At 41.9% G+C, this 17,986-nt stretch overlaps 1 protein-coding gene across 2 annotated transcripts; it reads right to left on the minus strand.

Moving 5' to 3' along the window:
- Nucleotides 1-1,085: 1,085 nt before the first annotated feature.
- hdac6 (histone deacetylase 6) lies at nucleotides 1,086-17,619 on the minus strand. 2 transcript variants are annotated; one of them, XM_080295637.1, is made up of 29 exons: nucleotides 17,458-17,619; nucleotides 16,206-16,298; nucleotides 14,531-14,659; nucleotides 13,896-13,981; nucleotides 12,455-12,539; nucleotides 12,304-12,344; nucleotides 12,118-12,214; nucleotides 11,899-11,996; nucleotides 11,687-11,791; nucleotides 9,228-9,296; nucleotides 8,547-8,673; nucleotides 7,950-8,015; nucleotides 7,807-7,866; nucleotides 7,572-7,661; nucleotides 7,244-7,350; nucleotides 7,056-7,123; nucleotides 6,419-6,566; nucleotides 6,209-6,337; nucleotides 5,964-6,132; nucleotides 5,466-5,671; nucleotides 5,198-5,390; nucleotides 4,772-4,921; nucleotides 4,512-4,689; nucleotides 3,937-4,073; nucleotides 3,636-3,848; nucleotides 3,414-3,560; nucleotides 3,179-3,325; nucleotides 2,969-3,097; nucleotides 1,086-2,188 (listed from the first exon to the last, which is right to left on the minus strand). In XM_080295637.1, the coding sequence occupies exons 2-29, from the start codon at nucleotides 16,275-16,277 to the stop codon at nucleotides 2,120-2,122; spliced, it is 3,315 nt and encodes a 1,104-aa protein (XP_080151763.1). In that variant the 5' UTR covers nucleotides 16,278-16,298; nucleotides 17,458-17,619; the 3' UTR covers nucleotides 1,086-2,119. The 2 variants fall into 2 exon arrangements, with proteins under 2 accessions (XP_080151763.1, XP_080151764.1); XM_080295638.1 differs by having other exon boundaries at nucleotides 17,480-17,617.
- Between the last annotated feature and the right edge of the window lie 367 nt (nucleotides 17,620-17,986).

Raw genomic sequence — 17,986 nt, forward strand, 5'->3', positions numbered from 1 at the left:
GCAGCAAATGGCTCATTTTACCTTCTTTATGCGTCTGTTGATTTGCACCAATGCATTCTATTCTGTAAAGGTGCATGACTGAATGCAAAGGTCATTCCTCTGTACTACTTAAAAGAAGTACGCAGCAGCAATAACATCCCTGACTTGACTCTGGTCGTGTTAAGGAGCCGGAAGTGACCATATCTGAATGAGAGGGAGGAGAGGGTGTGTTTAGCAATTTCCCATGAATGCATCTCTCACGTCTGCTAATCTGAAATAAAATACAGGCATGTCATCTCACTCATATAGACTTCTTGGCTGGTCTCTGCCTCACAGCAAAAGATGTCATTTGACAGATAATTTGTAATTCAGTTGCTTCAAACAGGGAAGAGAGGTCTAAATCACTGACTTCATTCAGCAGAGGTGAGCCCTGGCATAAATGAAGTGACCGTATTAGTAACCTCAGTGTGCTTTGTAGTGCAGGGCAACATCAGAGGGTGAACCCCAATGATCAGTCGATCATGTGAACACGACGTTGTGAGATGGAAGAACTCATTTTGAACAGTAAGAGAACCTCCATCTGAACCAGGCTCTGGGAGGGGCAGGCATCGGCTGAGATGGGTTGGAGGTGAGAGGAAAGAGAGAGGACAAACTACAGGACAGAGGACATGTTGTAATAATGTATAAACAGCTCATAGCAGCGTAGCTCCTCTCTAACTATGAGCTTTGTAGAAAGAAACATTTTAAACCTAATCTTAAAAGTAGAGAGAAGCTGGAAAACTGGGAGCTGGTTCCACAGAAGAGGAGCCTGAAAGCTAAAGGCTCTGCCTCCCATTCTACTTTAAATACTCCACAAGTAAGCCTGCAGTCTGAGAGCAAAGTGTTTGGCTAGGATACTAAAAGGTCTTTATGATATTCAAGACCTTGAGGGAAAGGATTTCAAATTAAATTCTGGATTTAACTAAGAGCCAATGAGAAGCCAATATAGGAAAAAGATTCTCAGTGTTTCGCTGCAGATCTGGATTAACTGAAGGCTTTTCGGGGAGCGACCTGCTAACCTGATATTGACATAATACAGAGCAGAGTAGAAAATAAACCAAAACAGATTTAGAGCAGTCTGGGGTCTTTAATATGAGCAGGAGACACATGATGGAAAATATGAAGCGGTCAATAAAGTCGACAGAAAATGAGAAGTTTTCTTTATTTTGTACTGCGGAAACTCAGACACTGAATATTGATCGTGGATATTGATCCAGTCTGATTTGGTGCAAACAAACAGTTTAACAGAAATAACGAGTTTATGAACAGGCAGACAAACCGAGTGTTATTGCACAGCACACAGAGCTCCTCCAATCTCACCGACAACAAAAGCAATCAGCTGTTTTTTTTAAACTATTGATCTGTTTTCTCTTCGGCTGCTTTACGTCAGAGAAAGGATTTTTTTTATATATATTATGGAACAAAACAAATCAATGAACTCAGTTACTGATCATTCTCACAGATTTATTGCTGCAACATTTCAGCAGGAAAGAAAAAAGGTTGATTTTAACTAAAATTCCTTTTTTCTCCTCTAAAAAATAAGTTTCTGTTTTCAGACTTTTTTCGTTTTTTAAACTCTGATGTTGATTGTTTCGGTCTGATGGACGGTCATCACGCCATCAGTCACATTTTGGCAACACTCTCTGGAGGGGGCGTGGCCTCTTGGTGACATCATCACCACTATGACTTGAGAATGAAGTCCTCCTGAGCCAAAATTCTTCCTGTTTTTCTGAAAATGGCTATCTTCTTCTTTTTGCTTCTTCAACTTCTTCCGCTCATGATTTTCAAAATAAAAGTGTTAACAGTATGCTGGTGCTTGATCACATTTTCGGGGAATAGAACTGACAACTTGCTGATGACGATGAAGATCATTGAGTGTCTGAAGTAAAAAATACAAATAAAAACATCTTTTGCTTTGCATGTGAGTTTTTGTGTTTTGGCAGTTGTGGGACGCCGTACAAAGCTGGTGAACTTAACAGCGTTTCCCCAGGAAGCACCACTGCTGCTGGTATCCATAGCAATGCACTCAACTGTCCAATCACAGAGAAGGAAGACAGCGAGAAGAAAAGCGAGAAACAGCTGCATACATGAGGTTTTACGCTCAGCTCCAGGGGGGGATCTCCTCTCCAAACTTGCCGCAGTGAGCAGCGTTTTTAGCTTCAAACAGAATCTGAACAACAGAAGAAGAAACGTGATAATCACTGTCAGTGCATATAAACACTGGCTGTGAAAGCCAGGAAATTTTTGAAACAAATGGCTTTCCACACTTTAAAAGTTTTAATCCAGTCCACATATCTTTTCAGGTTCTTTTACATTTTGGCTTGTGTTTATAAAGTGACACCAAACAAAACAGCTGGCTACACTTTTACCTGCACAGTAACAAAGTAACTAAGCACAGAATGGAAACAAAGGGAAACTAATGCTGAAGGAACAGAGCAGAGAAATTTCTTTACTGAGCTTGCAACATCCTCAGTGACGTACCGTGAAGTTTCACTTTTATGTGCGTCTAGTTTCACGACACAAAGCTTGGCTGTGTGTCTCCAGTAAACCACAATCATTCTTAATTTAATTATTATTTCCTGGTCATGTTCAGGCCTGTGAACCAGCCTTGGTAACACTTATATGTGCAAATTCAAGATCTATTATTAGTTTTTACATCAGATATATTTGGTTTAATTAAAACCTGTTAAAACCAGGCTCAGGGTTGGATTTATGACACTGTGAATTATTGTTGTAACATGACATTAATATCACTGAGTAAACGTTACAAAGCATGATAACTTTGTTTACTGTTTGAGGGGTTTATGTGTCCCAACAGGTGTTCAGTTAAATTAACTGAGTATCCAATTCTTGATGTGATTTTAAGGTGTGAAGACTGAACTTGTCCCCTGGTTTATGCTTCATTTGTAATGGAGCTGCCGGCTGTGAAGCAGCCAGGTAGTAGCATTACCTGGTTGTGTACGTAGGCCTCACACAGGTAGCACCACGCAGAGAGATCGCAGAAACTGAGAACCAGGGGATGTTCAGACACGACTCCGTGATTCACCATGTGTTCGTTCACATAGCGACCACAGAACACCTGAAATAGGCAGATGGCAGAGTCAGGTCAGCAGGTGAAACACATCTTGGATGCATGTGATGCACAGGTATGACGTGTGACCTGGTAGCAAGTGAGACAGATCCAGTTCTCAGCCTCTGAGCCGCAGTCCTGACACGGCCGGAAGACGTCTATACCCGAGGAGGGGAGGGGCTTAACGGCATCCAGGTGAGGACACCAGGAGAGAGGGTCCACCACATACAGAGTTGACTGCAGAGGGAGACAGAGAGATGGACAGTCAGACACACTCGTCTGGATTTTTAACTTTATTAATGATCACAATTAAATGATGTCTGACTCCATCTGCGTCGGCGCCACACATCAGTTCCAGGGATGTCTGAGGCTTTGACCAACCACACGCTCCCTCGGGCTCTGGCTCCGCCCCGGCCCCGGCTTCAACCTTATCTACACCTGCGACCGACTCTGGTGTTGCCACGCCAACAGGCTATGAGAAATAAAAGTGAGGAAGTTGTCATGGTCACTTAGAGAGTGGGACATAAAAAAAATGTTGCTGACTCACCTGACACGACATACTGTCTGCTGATTCGCTGCACGCAGGTGTACTGTCATCTGACTCCTTCTTCACTTCTTCACAGGTTGGCTTCTCTGAGCTCAGGGGGACCTTTGGCCTAGCTCCTCCCACTGGAGAGGATGCAGGGTTCTGATTGGCTGAGGTCTGACCGATGTCCAAACTGGCCAATCCCTGAGTGAGCTGCTCCAGACTGCTCACCGTCTGATTGGACAAATGAAATGAGGAGCATTCTCAGTTAAAATTTGTCCTTCTTTATCAGGAGTCTCATCTCAGTTTATGGGTGTGTTACCGTAGAGTCGTCCGGTCGTGCAGGGGGCACCGGCGGTTTGTTGTTGCTGCCCTGCTCTGACTTCCTGCCTTTTCCTTTAGAACTACGTTTCCCACGATGCTTCAGGGTAGGCAGAGCTGCCCGGACAGACTCTGGAACTGAATGACAGAAAGAGACATTCAAATGAAATTAAATGGGTATAAACTGGTACAATTAACAGAGTCCATGAACACAGAACCAGGTCCAGGTTCTGGTCTTGGATCTGGTCTCTACACACACTCCTGTCCAGTAAAAATAAAACTGATCTCTTTAATGACAGTTGCTTTAATTTATTCCATCTCAATCCAGCCAGGTTTTTTCTGCCTTTCTTCTTCTCATGGCTGTGAGAAAAGCAAATCAAAACAAAGCTGGCTTAAAGGGAGAAAGCCAGATTTCTGACAGAGGATAAACTGAGAGGCCCAGTAAATGATAAATAAAGATTATTTCTAACTGCAAATCATGCAGAGCTGCTTTAGTAGAGTCAACAATAGAACCCGGAGATGGAGATGAGCAGAACAAGTTCTGTTTAAATCTGATGAATGAGATTCTGGACTCACCGTCAATCCTCAGGGACCTCCAGTAGGGGACGTGGTATCGGATGACCTCGTTTATTGTTGCCACGGCACTGTGGTGAGGAGGAGGGAGAGGCGTCACCAAGGCAGGAGGGGGGTCTCCTAGCAACATGCTGGTGCACATCGCCATGGAGTCAGAGATGGTTGACAAATTGTAACCTCCCTGAGGAGAAAGAGACGCATCAGTTCACTCAAGTTTTCTTCACTTAATCCATGTTTACTTTCATTTCACCATCCCAGATCACCTCCAGTATGACCAGGACCCGCCCCCCAGCCAGTGACATCAGCATGTGTGTGAGGTGGGCGTATCCTTCTGGAGTCACATTGTAGCCACCCAGGGGATCCCCCCGGGCTGCGTCGAACCCGGCCGACACCAGAACCAGACTGGGGTTAAACTACAGAGAGAAGACAAATTTGTGGAAGACTTAAAGGCTAATAAACCAATCAAAGCACAGTTTCAAGTCTAAACACCCAACCAGAGGACTCAGTCACATCTAACCAACCAATCAGAGGACTCGTTAAGGGCAAACTTATCAGCAGAGAATCCATATCAAACCAGAAAATGTTGACATGTTTGCTTGAAAAGTGATTGATTATCAATCAGATTATGATCACTCTTCTCCTGATTAACTGATCAATTTCTGCTGCTCAGTGTGTGCCATAAATGTTACCTCAGTGGCGATAGGCATGACGACACGGTGAAAAGCTGCAAGATAGTCCGAGTCACCCATCCTTCCTCCGCTCCATGCCACATTGACATTAAAACCCGCCCCCTTGGCCACGCCCACCTTGTCGGGGGCAGCGTCCTCTGAAGATGGAAAGAATGCACCGTTGTCGTAGCGGTGGAGGGAGATGTAGAGGACACTGCAAACACAAAGTCCAGTTTAGCTCGTTTTCGTCACTGCAGGTAAAAACTGTTATTAAGCTCCTCCTCCTCACCTGTCATCGTCCTCGAACATGTGCTGCGTGCCGTTGCCGTGGTGAACATCCCAGTCTAAGATGAGGATTCGCATCAAGGGATCATGAGAGGCTTTCTTGGCATAGCGAGCAGCGAGAGCTGCCGTGTTGAATAAACAGAAGCCACAGGGATAGTCTCTCTCAGCGTGATGACCAGGAGGACGGACAATGGCCACGGCGTTAGTCACCTGCAGAGGAAACGGACCAATCAGCTGACCTTAGCCTGTCAGTAGTATATTATATGTATTATACACACATCACATTTAGTTAGTGTTGTGAACAGAGGACATTTTTAAGGATGGACTGTCAGAAGCTAAACGTTCAAAAATAGCGCACCAAAGAGCTGGAAGACTTTATACTGGTCAGTTATTCCCATTTAAGAGATTGTAACTCGTGTTTTTGTTGCTACGTTTGCAGATGTCAGTTATTAGTAAGATGCTAAGAAGCTTTTATGACAGAGCAGAGCCACTCACGTCGTACCTGCCCACACAGGATCTGGTCCAAGGCGTTGAGGCAGCTTCCAGCCGCCAGCTGTGCACACTGGAAGCTCTGCTGGTTGAGGTAAATGGAGACGAACTCGTCGCCCAGTTTGTGCAGCTCTCTGGGCTTCATCATCGCCGTGGCTTTCATCTGCTCGATGTGCTGCATGCTGGACACACACATTCGTGCTGAGGACCAGGAGATGAGGTAAAGCTGCTCACACACAGCACTCTGCAGCTTCATACCTGTGACACAAGGACAGCTCCTCCTCTGTCGCCAAGCGAACTGGTATCCGCTGGCAGCGATCAACCAATCCCAGTTGCTGATGTTTGGAGAAGATCTTAAAGATTCGCTGAGGCTGCTCCGGGTGATGTCTGCAGTGGAGTTACATCAGCGGGATTATTACAGAATCGCAGCTTCCTGTATTCATGTCGAACAGAGTCGAGGTAGCTCACCTGTCCCACAGGTTCGAATGCTCCATCATCCTCTCATCATAAACCAGACCTGTTGTCGTGGCAACAGAGGGGGCAAGGTTGGGCTTCATTGTATTTTTCTGATTGCTCGATGTGCTGATGGCACGTCCCTCAGCCGACGGGCTGCCTTCTGCACGGAAAGGAGGAAGAGGGAAGTTTGATGAAGAGAAGTGAAAAGGGGATTCTAGTTCCTGCAGGTTCCCTCTGCGCATCCGTCTGGACGGTTTAAACCTGCGTTAGTTCGAGCTTAAGAATTACACTCATCATCGTCTTTATAGGTCAAAGCTGTGTTTGATATGGTGGCTATAAACTATTTTTATTGTTGTCTTAGATGCAAAGAAGAAAATATATCCACCTAATAATATTATGAATCGCCACAGATGATGACTGGTTCCATTCTGCTAATTTGGCCTTTAAAATCGATGGAGGTTAATCTGACTGCGGTTTTAGAATTTCAGATCAGTTGAATTTTATTTATATAGTGCCAAATCAACAACAACAGCCGCCTCAAGGCGCTTCATGCTGATGTTACTTTTAAGAGCTTGTGTCTGTTGATGTGGAGCTACCTGTCCTAACATTATGATTACAGAGTGTGTGTGTTGGTGTGGTTGAGGGTTACCCAGCACTTGCAGAGAGGCCCAGTGTGGATACAGAGCTGAGATGGTCTGAGAGATGGACTGCAGAGCACTGAAAGACACGCAGGGTCTGAATGAAACAGGCTGAGAGTCCTCCGCGTGCAGAATAAAAGGAAAAACACAACAGGTGACACAGCCTTTGTAATCTGCTGGATGTCAGGTGAGGTGTTACCTGTCAGACGGAGCAGTGGGTGTAGTTAGAGGAGGACATGGTCCACCCAGCAGAGCTCGAATGCAGGCTGCAGCACTCTCAGCTGATGACTCATAATTATAACCTCCCTACAGACAAACAAAAAAAGAACAAAAACAAAATGAACAAACAGGTAGAAGCCAAACTCGTTTAAACTCTAATATCCTGGAACATAATTTCATTGCATCTCTACTTAGGGAAAGAGGGTACGTGACACACACACACACACACACACGTATATTTAACATGAGAGTAAAGTGATCTCAGGGTCAGGATGAATCAGATGTCAGCGTGTAGGAGGACGTTTTACCTCGAGAGCGAGAACAAGTCGACCTTCTGCCAAACTCATCAACATGTGAGTCAGAACCTGGAAACACTGAGGACTCACACACATCTCACCCTGAACACACACACACACACACACACACACACACACACACACACACACACACACACACACACACACACACACACACACACACAGAGTGAAACAACTGACGCATTTGATTAAAAAAAAACTGATCTCGGGTCTGTGGGTGTTTTACCTTCAGATCTCCAACTGCGGCATCGAATCCAGCAGAGACCAGAACCAGCTGAGGCTGAAACTGAAAACACACACGCTGATCGATACATGACGTCATCAATATCAAATTTTCTAAATGTGTGTATGAGTGTGTGTGTGTGTTACCTCGTAGGCGACGGGCAGCAGCACTTGTTGAAAAGCCGCGATGTAATCAGCGTCGGTCATCCCCGTCTGACAAACGCATCACAACACAGGTAAGACTTGTTCAATAACACTGAAACCTGACTAGGTCACGAAATGCACATCAGTACAGACGGTACTGTAAAATGAAACAATCGGGATGGTTTGGAGACCATGACACAGGTGGAGGTGTTGAGATTTTCACCGGGAGCAACCAGAATGGACAGGATCAGAAATGAGCACATCACAGGACAGCTCAGATAACATTAGGTGGTTTGGACATGTGCAGAGAAGTAACAGTGGATGTATTGGACAAATGATGTTGATGCAGCTTTCAGGCAGGTCACTGAGAGGATTCATGGATGTAGTGAAGGAGGCCATGCAGAGTTCTTCAGGGAGTAAAAGCTGTGCAGGCCCAGAGGCAGCAGAGCAGCTTTAAACCATCCACCCCACCTTGCTTCACAGCTAAGGTGAGTTTTGGTGTATTTTTGCATGTTTTTCAGGGTTTGAACTGCTTGTTCTGCTTTACTGTTGCCTGCTCTGGGTAAGAGGCTGTCAGCTGGAGGATTTGGAAGAACTCACCTGGTTCCAGGGCAGGTTGATGTTTCTTCCTTCAGCTGGTCCGCTGCCAACAAAATGGCTGTCGGATTCTGGCAGGTGAGGCCAGAAAGAGCCCTGCTCATACCTGTGGACGCTGAAGTACAGAACACTACAACACACACACACACACACACAGATAAAGTTTAGACAGGAACCAGCTACAGCTTTACCCAAACCTAATCAAAGGCATTAGACATGATGGATGAAGCTCTGAGCAGAAGCAGCTGAGCAGGTTCAACATCTAAATCAGATTCTCCTGGAAGCTCAAATATTGGAGAGATTACGCACAGCTGAGCAAAAACATGACGCCACCTGCTGATACGCTGCACTCCTTTGAGTCCATGAGCGTGCACTATTTTTATAAAGCTATGCAAACTAATGAAAAATCCTTTTCATCATAGACTTTCACGTATACAGGCCTGATTTCAACTACCACCTTTTATCAACGAATAGATTTAACTCTCTCCAAATTGCCCCTCGAGTTATTAGGCAACCAACAGTAAAGAAGAAGCGCAACATTACAGGCTTGAAAGATGAAGGGTAAAAATAAACCTTCAGATGGAAAAGCTGCTTTTGTTCAAATCGCTGCCTGCTCTGTCTGCCTGTCAGCAGATTCACATGTTAATAAGATCTGATCCTGGATCAGAGGAGAAGGAGCAGTACCTGGGATCCTCCTGGAACCGGTACTGGATGCCCTGCCCGTGATGTACATCCCAGTCCACTATCAGCACCCTGACACACACACACACACACACAGAAACAAAATGTGAACACTGGGATTTTCAGAGTAAAGCTTGAAGCTACGTTTATTTCATTCTCATTAAACCCCCTCCTGGGGTAATTGAGAAATTATACAAACAAACCAACAAAGCACAGTGCTTTTTAATACACATAATCATTATAATGAAAAGTAAAAATACATAAATAAAATATCCATCAACAAATCACACATCCAAATACAGATACAATTTCTTTACCAAGTTTTGCAAGTTTACGCAGTTTAACAATATCCTTAGTAATAAATAACTTTGCCATCTTATAGACATTTGGGCTCAACCTAAAATACACAAGCAGATGTTTTTGTCTTTGCAACTAAAAACAACGACATTCAAATAAATAATTATACTCATCTCTGAGTTTTCCCAAGCTACAAAGTTCACATAAAAGTTTAATATATTTGACTCCATCAGATCTGCCCGTTACTACGACTAACACCACATCTAAACCTTGCTAAATAAAACAGAATAATCTAAACGACAAAAATTATTTTCCAGTTGGAATTCTCACTTAAATATTCTGTAATTAATATAAAGACTATTGTTAAACATTTCTCAATTCCAATTTTGTCTCAGAATATGAGATATCCTCATCTCAGTTACTGCTTTTATAACCTGTCATTCAATATTTTATGTTCCCATAAATTAGAAAATCCTTTATGATCAAATATTTGCTTTAACTTCAATATCCACGGCGACTTTAAAAAGGCCTTTATCATATAGATTTTTCAAAAAGCTAAACACGAGAAATGATCATTTATTCCTATTTCCGCTCAATAATCTACACCAGCAGCCAACCATCCTACATTCAATCTTTATTCAATTTAAATCCACCCAAATCTCCATATAAAACACAATTTGCTGCATTTTTATTCAACTTAAAAAGCTGCTTTAAAAATTTAACATGTAAAGCCCCACACCTCCAACCCATAGAGCAATACAGGTGAGACCAACTGTTCAAACTGTAACTGAGTTTCAACAGATAATCTTAGATCTCTAGCTTTAGTTAAAAACTACAGAGAGCTTTCCAAGCCTGCCGCTTTGGTTTTTTAATGGCCATTGTCAAGTGTTTTTATGCACACTCAATCATCCAGGTAAGTAAATCCTTCACTTGGATGAGTGATAAAACGTTTCTCCCACTGAAAACGCTACGTCCAGATGAACAGAATCAACTTTTTGGACTTTTTTAAAGTGTTAGACCAAGATAAACATAATCGTTCACTCTTCATAATACAGAATTCCCAAATTAGAAGTCACCTTTTGGGAAAATTCCTATTTTAGCTCTGTTTCCGATTCTGACAATATTCCAGTGTCATCTGCATACAGAAGGACAAAAAGTCTTAAACAGACCTCAACAGAAATGATAGTCCATTATAATATCTTTGTATACTCAAAATAAATTTAAAAGACTGCAAAAAGCAACTGTTCACTCTGTCAAACTCCTATATTACAATCAAACAATTTAGAATACAGATTTTGAGCCATCACATGTGACTCAGCATTTTGGTATAAATTATTCACAACTGTAAAAATGTCTTCTATATATAACTGCAGCAATTAAGTTTTGTTATAATAGGCTTCTTCCAACCAAATCAAAAGCTTTTTTGTAATCAATAAAACTCAATATGGTCACTTCTAATAATGCAGACATAAATTAATTACATTATGTAAAACAAATATATGATCAATTATTGTGTAACTCGCCCTACAGTCAGCTTGTTCAGAAAGCCCACTGCAGTTAAATAAGACGTCAACGCTCATTAATTATTGACGTAAACAATTTTCCAGTACAATTAAATACAATTGTCTGTACCGGTGTTAACACATTTACCCATATACAAAGGATGTATTCCAGCTTCTTCAAACAGGCCAAAGACCTACTTTATGGTGCTGAAAACTGGGTAATAATGGACCAAAGGCAACAATATGTAATCACATCCTGAAATAAATTAATCTGCGTGACAATAAGGGCCCAACGTCATCAGTGAAACAACTTTAATCACTGATTTACGACATGAATTTTATTATTTAGCTTGTTTTCCTACAAGTCTTAAACATAATGTAAGAAAATTTAACATCTGCATCAAACCCATAGGAACAACAAGACCTTTTAAGTCCTTATTTTGTTTGATTTCAGGCTTTCAATGACCCACGGGGAGTTCGGAAAGAGGAGCTCCACCATCTGATGATGGTTTAGCTTTTTATAATTGATCTGCACTTTTAAAGAAAGTCTTTGCTACACCAAAACTCCAAAAGACCTGAGATGTTAAGACACAAAGCTACATACTAGCTCCCCAGATTGTCACACGTATACACAATGAAGAAAGACGAGTGTGTGTTACACACCTGCTGATGGCGTGCCTGGTCTGAGCGTATCGAGCTGCGATCGCCACGTTGTTGAAGATAGAGTAACCGTTGCACTCGTTGGCCTGAGCGTGATGACCTGGAGGTCTGAAAGAAGCGAGAGGCACGATATCGATCTGTTATTTCAGCGCTGTGTTCAGGTGTTCAAAGGAAAACACGGCGCTGCCCCGGGCAGGACGATCTGCTTCTCTTACCTGATGATGGCGAATCCGTTCTTGAGTTCAGAGGTCATGACCCGATCGACCAGCTGAAGCACTGCACCCACAGCTGTCACAGACACCTGGAAGGACTCCTGAAACACAAAAGATATTTAGTGCAAAATACAACTAACAACATCATGCTGTCCAGTTATCGATCATAAAGAACAAAATGAGCTTATTAAGAATTAACAAGATGTGTGTGCGTGTTCTTACTGGATGGAGATAAATGGAATCATATTTGTTGGACAGAGTTTGGAGTTCAGCCAGTGTCATCGTCTGAGTCGACTTTATCAGGTCCACATAGTGTTTCCTGCAGCAGCACAAACACACGGCAGGTTTTATGCGCGAACACATTAAAACATAAACAGAAGACGCTTTAACAGCGATCAGCAGACTCACATGTGAGCCAGCAGCAGCTCTTCCTCTGTAGCTTCTCTGGGCTAAAACACAAAAACACACGTCAGGATCGGTTATCTATAAAACTCGATGAGGATGTAAGAATAAGACTTTTATTAATATTCATCTCTGAGGAGCTCTTATTTAGCCTAACCTCAACTCTGATACAGAGAGGCAGCAGATCTTGTCTCTCCAGCTCCTTCATGATGGCTGTCACTCTGTCCGGACTCTCTGGATGGCTGAAAACAAAGTATTTCAAAGATAGATCAACAAAGACTTTATTAATCCCACACTGGGGAAATTCACTTGTTACAGTAGCACAAAAAGAAAATTTAATTATATTAATAATTATATATATATTATATCGGATATATTAAAAAACTACAGAAATAGAAGAATAAATAAGAAAACTTTTAGAATCACCTGCACTGATAGCTAAGCTAAGCTAGTTATTTCTCAGGATATAGTTATATTGTTACTTGTTACAGTTATTTGATATTATATTTTGCACTATCCTACTGTATATTACTGTATACTTGTATTCTGCTGTACATATTGTATATCTTATTCCTCTGCTCCTCTGTCTCTCTTGCTGCATTGAGCATGTGTATGACAAAAGAAATAAAGTTCTTCTTATCTTATCTTATCTTAAAAATGATGTACACAAAAGCCAAAACTCTTAAATAATTCAAAATGGATTAAATACTACACAAGAGTAATTTGTACTATCTACAAATGGTACTATATATAGAATATACATGCAAAGCTACTCTGGAAGAGTCCAAGAATAACATCATATAGCTAGAAATGAGCAGACAGACTCCCCTGTAGCATTAGCTCCATATGAACTAAAACAGAGGAGCTGTAACAGCTGATCTCCTTCTTCTATGATGCAAATTTGATTAAAAAATGCAAATAAGCAGAACAGGAGCCCGCTTTGCATGAATTAAAAGTTAACAACAGTCTTTAGAAGAGAAGTACGAGGTGAAAAAAATGAAACTAACAAACAGGCTCATATTTAATTTAAATGATAAATTTTGCCCTGAAGGAAATCGCTGAGCTGCTGAATGATGGAGACCGTCTGTGAATCTGAAAAAACATCCAGCTCTTAAATATTCATCATGGATTAGTCTCTGCATTATTCACTCCATTAATCAACTCGCTGTTTAGAAAACATGAGTTCCTGAGGATGCCAAACAGAGACACAAGTCAGTGAAACTTGGACACAGGGCAAAGAAAAGGAAGCTCAGGTAATCAGTTATGAGCAAAGATGCTGATTAACTTTCTCATGAGGTCAGACTACAGCAGAAATCACAATTATTACTTATTAAACTTAATTCACTTATTGACAGCTTCAGTTTCAACAGTGTATCTGTAAACATAAACTAATGTTTCACTGAAAACAAAACAACACAAATTGAACTGAACGTGCTGAAGCCTGGTGTGGACTGAATTTTGAAAGGAACCGAAACAAAATATAAAACAATAATCATTTAAACTCAATTATTGTCTTTTACTGATCAATGTTAGTCAAAAATGTAACTGTAATTAACATCTGATTTAACTGCACAGCTCCTGTCTGAGGTGCTGCTTACCTCGGGTCCCACTCGTTCTTATGGTGGGTGAAGATCTCCGAGTAAACGAGACCCGTTCCACTGGCTGCTGATCTGCTGGACAGATCCTACACACACACACGCACGCACGCACACACACACACACACCCAGGAAAAATAATCAAATAAAACTTCATTTTTGATAAAATATGATAATGTGCTGTGTTTCAGGATGCAAAAGTGCCAGTATCAGGTATACCTCTAGCTTATGACTTGCAGAGACAGTCCTATTCACCCCCACCTATTACCACATGACAGTCTCACAGCAGGTCACACCAAACAAACAGTTTGCCGCTCACAGTTTCTGATGGAACCGGAGCAGACCCAGGACATAAGATGAAGTCTCTCAGCTGGGCTGGGAACGCTGTTGTGTCTCCTCATAAGAGCTTCTGGAGGCTTATATTATTTCATTACTTATCTCTACTTTATTATGGATGTCCATCTTTAGAGTTTGGCTTAAAACCTTGAAACACCTTCACAGGTGTAGCTGACACTGGTGGAAAGGTCAGAGATGGTCTGAGGTCCAGCACAGACATCTCACCTCTGTTCCAAACACTCTGCAGGACCTGAGCTGCATGCTAATCTTTTCAAATATTAAACAGAGTGCAAAGTCTCACCAGTGTCTTCAATTTGCCACTCAGCTCCTCTTCTCGCTCCTCTCTGGTCCTCTCCATCCTTCCTCTCCTCTTCAGCTCCTGCAGGCTGTTTCCTCCTTTGTTCTCCTGTGTTCCCTCACTGCTGCCGACCTGCAAACATAAACAGGAGCAGCTGAAGCCCACCTCTCTGCTGCGACTGAAGCAAATTGATACGCTGTAGGGTTAAAGCACAAGTGCTCCAACGTGACGCAAAGAACCAGAAGAAGAAGAGTTCAAATAACTAAAAGAGGAAAAGCTGAAGAAGAAGAAAAGGGTGGGCTGTTTCTGCCTGGTGTTACGAAAGCAGACTGATGACAAATCCAAACACTCAGGTGTTTACATGAAACTGAGCGCAGAATCGAAGTAGAGGCACGACAATCTGAGATAACAGTTCACCTCAGGTAAATGAATGATTGCCTCGCCCACTTTTACTCGTCAATAATTCATACTCAGCTAAAGCCAACCTGTAAACTTTAACGCATGCAGCATAAATAGTAACACTGACAAAAAGCGAGTTAAATCTGGAGCACGTCACCTCGAGCGTATCACTTTAATCCTAAAGAGGACCTATACTACTCATTTATGCTCCGTATGGAGGAAGGAGGGTTGCATGTCTAATCTACTGACTGAAGTAACTGTGACACTATTATAATTTCTCTTCATTTTAGCATTATTGAAACAAATAAAATGTGTTTTATGAGGACTGACAGATGAGGATTGTCTCAATAAATGCAATTTTGTTCATACACTTTTTTAAAAATCCTTTCTGCATTAAAAAGACTGAAAATCAGTCACTGACCTGAGAACATTTTATAATATCTGCCACAGACAAAGAAAACAGTATAGGTGTTAAACATAAATAGATCCAAACTCAGTCATTTAAGTCACTAAAATAACCCAGTCGAGTTAAAGCTTCAACTAACAAACCTAAACACTTTTAATATGACCCCCAATCTACATACTGAAGGCCATATTGATTAAACTATAAAGTTAATCAAGATATATTGAGTTTGTTTACTTTGTTGTAGATTTCTTTTTTTTATATACATTTTTTGGCCTTTTTCTGGCTTTATTGGGCAGATACAGTGAAGACTGCGAGGAAAGCAGAGGGAAAGAGAGAGGGGGAGACGTGCTGCAAAGGGCGGGTTGGATTCGAACCCGGGCCGGCCACTCTCAGACATGCGGCATACGGTATGTTTTTTGAATTGATCACTTTTTGCTAACTAGGAATCCGCAAAGAGTGACTGCAGAGTAAATGACTGATCTAATATTAAAAATCAATACTGGCAGCAACCAGTGCTACCCCTCAGCCTCCTAGTAGATGCACCTATGGCATCAATTTCAAAATCCTATGTCGCCTTGTTTTCAAGTTATCGTGTTCACAGGATTTTCAGTAAACTGGACCTCTGACCTTGACCATGTGGTCAAGGTCACTGAGATTCAAACTTGTCTGACATTTTTAGTAGATACAACCATGGCATCAATTTGAAGCTCCTTCGTTCTCGAGTTATCGCATTCACAAACTTGAGTATCCACATTGTGCGTCCACCTGGCAGGGTGACGACAACACCCCGTCAGATTTTATGGCTGAGCGGCAAAGAGGTTTAAAAGGAGGTGAAGGTTAAAACCAGGTGTATCCCTGTGTCGGGTGACTGACCTGAGGGGACAGACGAGGAGATCTTCTAACTGGCTTCGGTCCATGCCCTGGAGGATCTGACCCCGACTGCATCACTGATCCACTCAGATCCACCTGAACCAAAAATAACAAAGACACATGAAGAAGAACCTTCACACCTGCGAGCCAGAACAAGCCTCGTTACAGAGGAGTCACGACTGTGTAATGTGTCAATGAGAATCCAAACTAATTAAACCCTTTAATTAACCTCAAATAGCACAGAGACAAGTACGCTGAAACTGAGAAGATTTTTTGTTTACTTAAATCTCTCTGCTCACTTGGAATGTGAGACTGAAGAGTTTCATCACCTTTTTTTTCTTTAACTACACTCTGTAAACATCTTAGAACTCAGGAGGTCAGTTGCAGAAGTTTAAAAAAAAAAATGTTTCCCAGAGCCGGTCCCTGATGTAATCCCACTCCCACCTTGAACCCATCACTGTCACGCCACCCTCACATGCTTCCCCACTACTCCTGACTTCCTCATGCAGTTGCACAGTTCCTCTCTGGGTACCATATAATAAGCTTTCTCTAGATCCATGAAGACACAGTGAGGCTCCTTCTGGTTTTCTCTATACATCTCTATCAACACTCTCAAAGCAAACATCAAATCTGCTGAGCTCTTTCTCAGAATGATCCATACTGCTGCTCCTTATCCTAACTTCAACAGCTCTTTCCCATATCTTTATTCTCACACTCGTCCACTTTGTCTCTCTGTAGTTACTCAGCTCTGCACATCACCCTTGCTCTAGAAAATCTGTACCAGTACACTTCTTCTCCAGGTGTGATTGTGTTATAAGGAAGACGTTCTTTTAGCTTTTTTTCTTCCTACTTTCGCCAAGTCCTGGTCAATGCCATTCATTGGGTTTCTCTCTGTTATTATTGTTCACTTTAAAAAAAAAAAAGTGTGCCTGAAAATGACTACCACCGTAATTTATGGATGTGTATATAGTTGAACTGAACTACGTTTATTGTTTTTCATATTTCTTCAGCATTATTTTATTTATAATTTAATTAATTTATATATTTTTTAGAGATTTTCACATCTGTTACGTCTTCAGATTGATGCATAAATGCTTTTTCTAAGATCATGATCGTGGCCAACACCAGGACCGGTACACCGGGACCGGGGTCATCCTCTCTCGGTGTAAATAGTGAAGCAGCAGAAGCTGTTAGCCTCCTGCTAGCTTGTTCTTAGTATGAAACACCCAGACTGAGCGGATAAACTTGGACTCACAGTCAGCCGAAAACATCCACACCTTGAAACCGGGTCAAAATCCGTCTGAAGACCCGCTGCAGCCTCCGGAACCGGGACGACCAGGAAGTGTACTGTTTGTTTCCGAGCCGCTGAGCGCCAACCGTACACCGCTACCGTCTGAGGCGTATGACGTCACCGAGCAGCGCAGCCAAGGGTGTGGCGCGCGCCGGGACTTTTTTTTTAAATGATTTAAAACTAAAAACCGTTAGAGATCGATGTCACGAGCTTTTGTCTTAATCTCTATAGATTCATATGTGCTTAAAACAAATAGCGTCTTCAAAATGTAGGTTATGTTTTACAAACACTTTTCCTTTTTGCTGTTTCATTTTAATAATAATCCTATTATGTCTTACCTAATATAATACTGTGGCCCTTTATTCACACTAAAAATTACAATAATGTATAGGTTTTTTCTTCTTCTGCCTAATAAAATAAAATAAAACTGAATTTAATTACAAAAAATTCTGGATTACCTCAAATCTTTCTCATGGATGTTGCATATATTAAA

Source organism: Astatotilapia calliptera, chromosome 20, assembly GCF_964374335.1.
Source record: "Astatotilapia calliptera chromosome 20, fAstCal68.1, whole genome shotgun sequence".
NCBI classification, from domain to species: Eukaryota; Metazoa; Chordata; class Actinopteri; order Cichliformes; family Cichlidae; genus Astatotilapia; species Astatotilapia calliptera.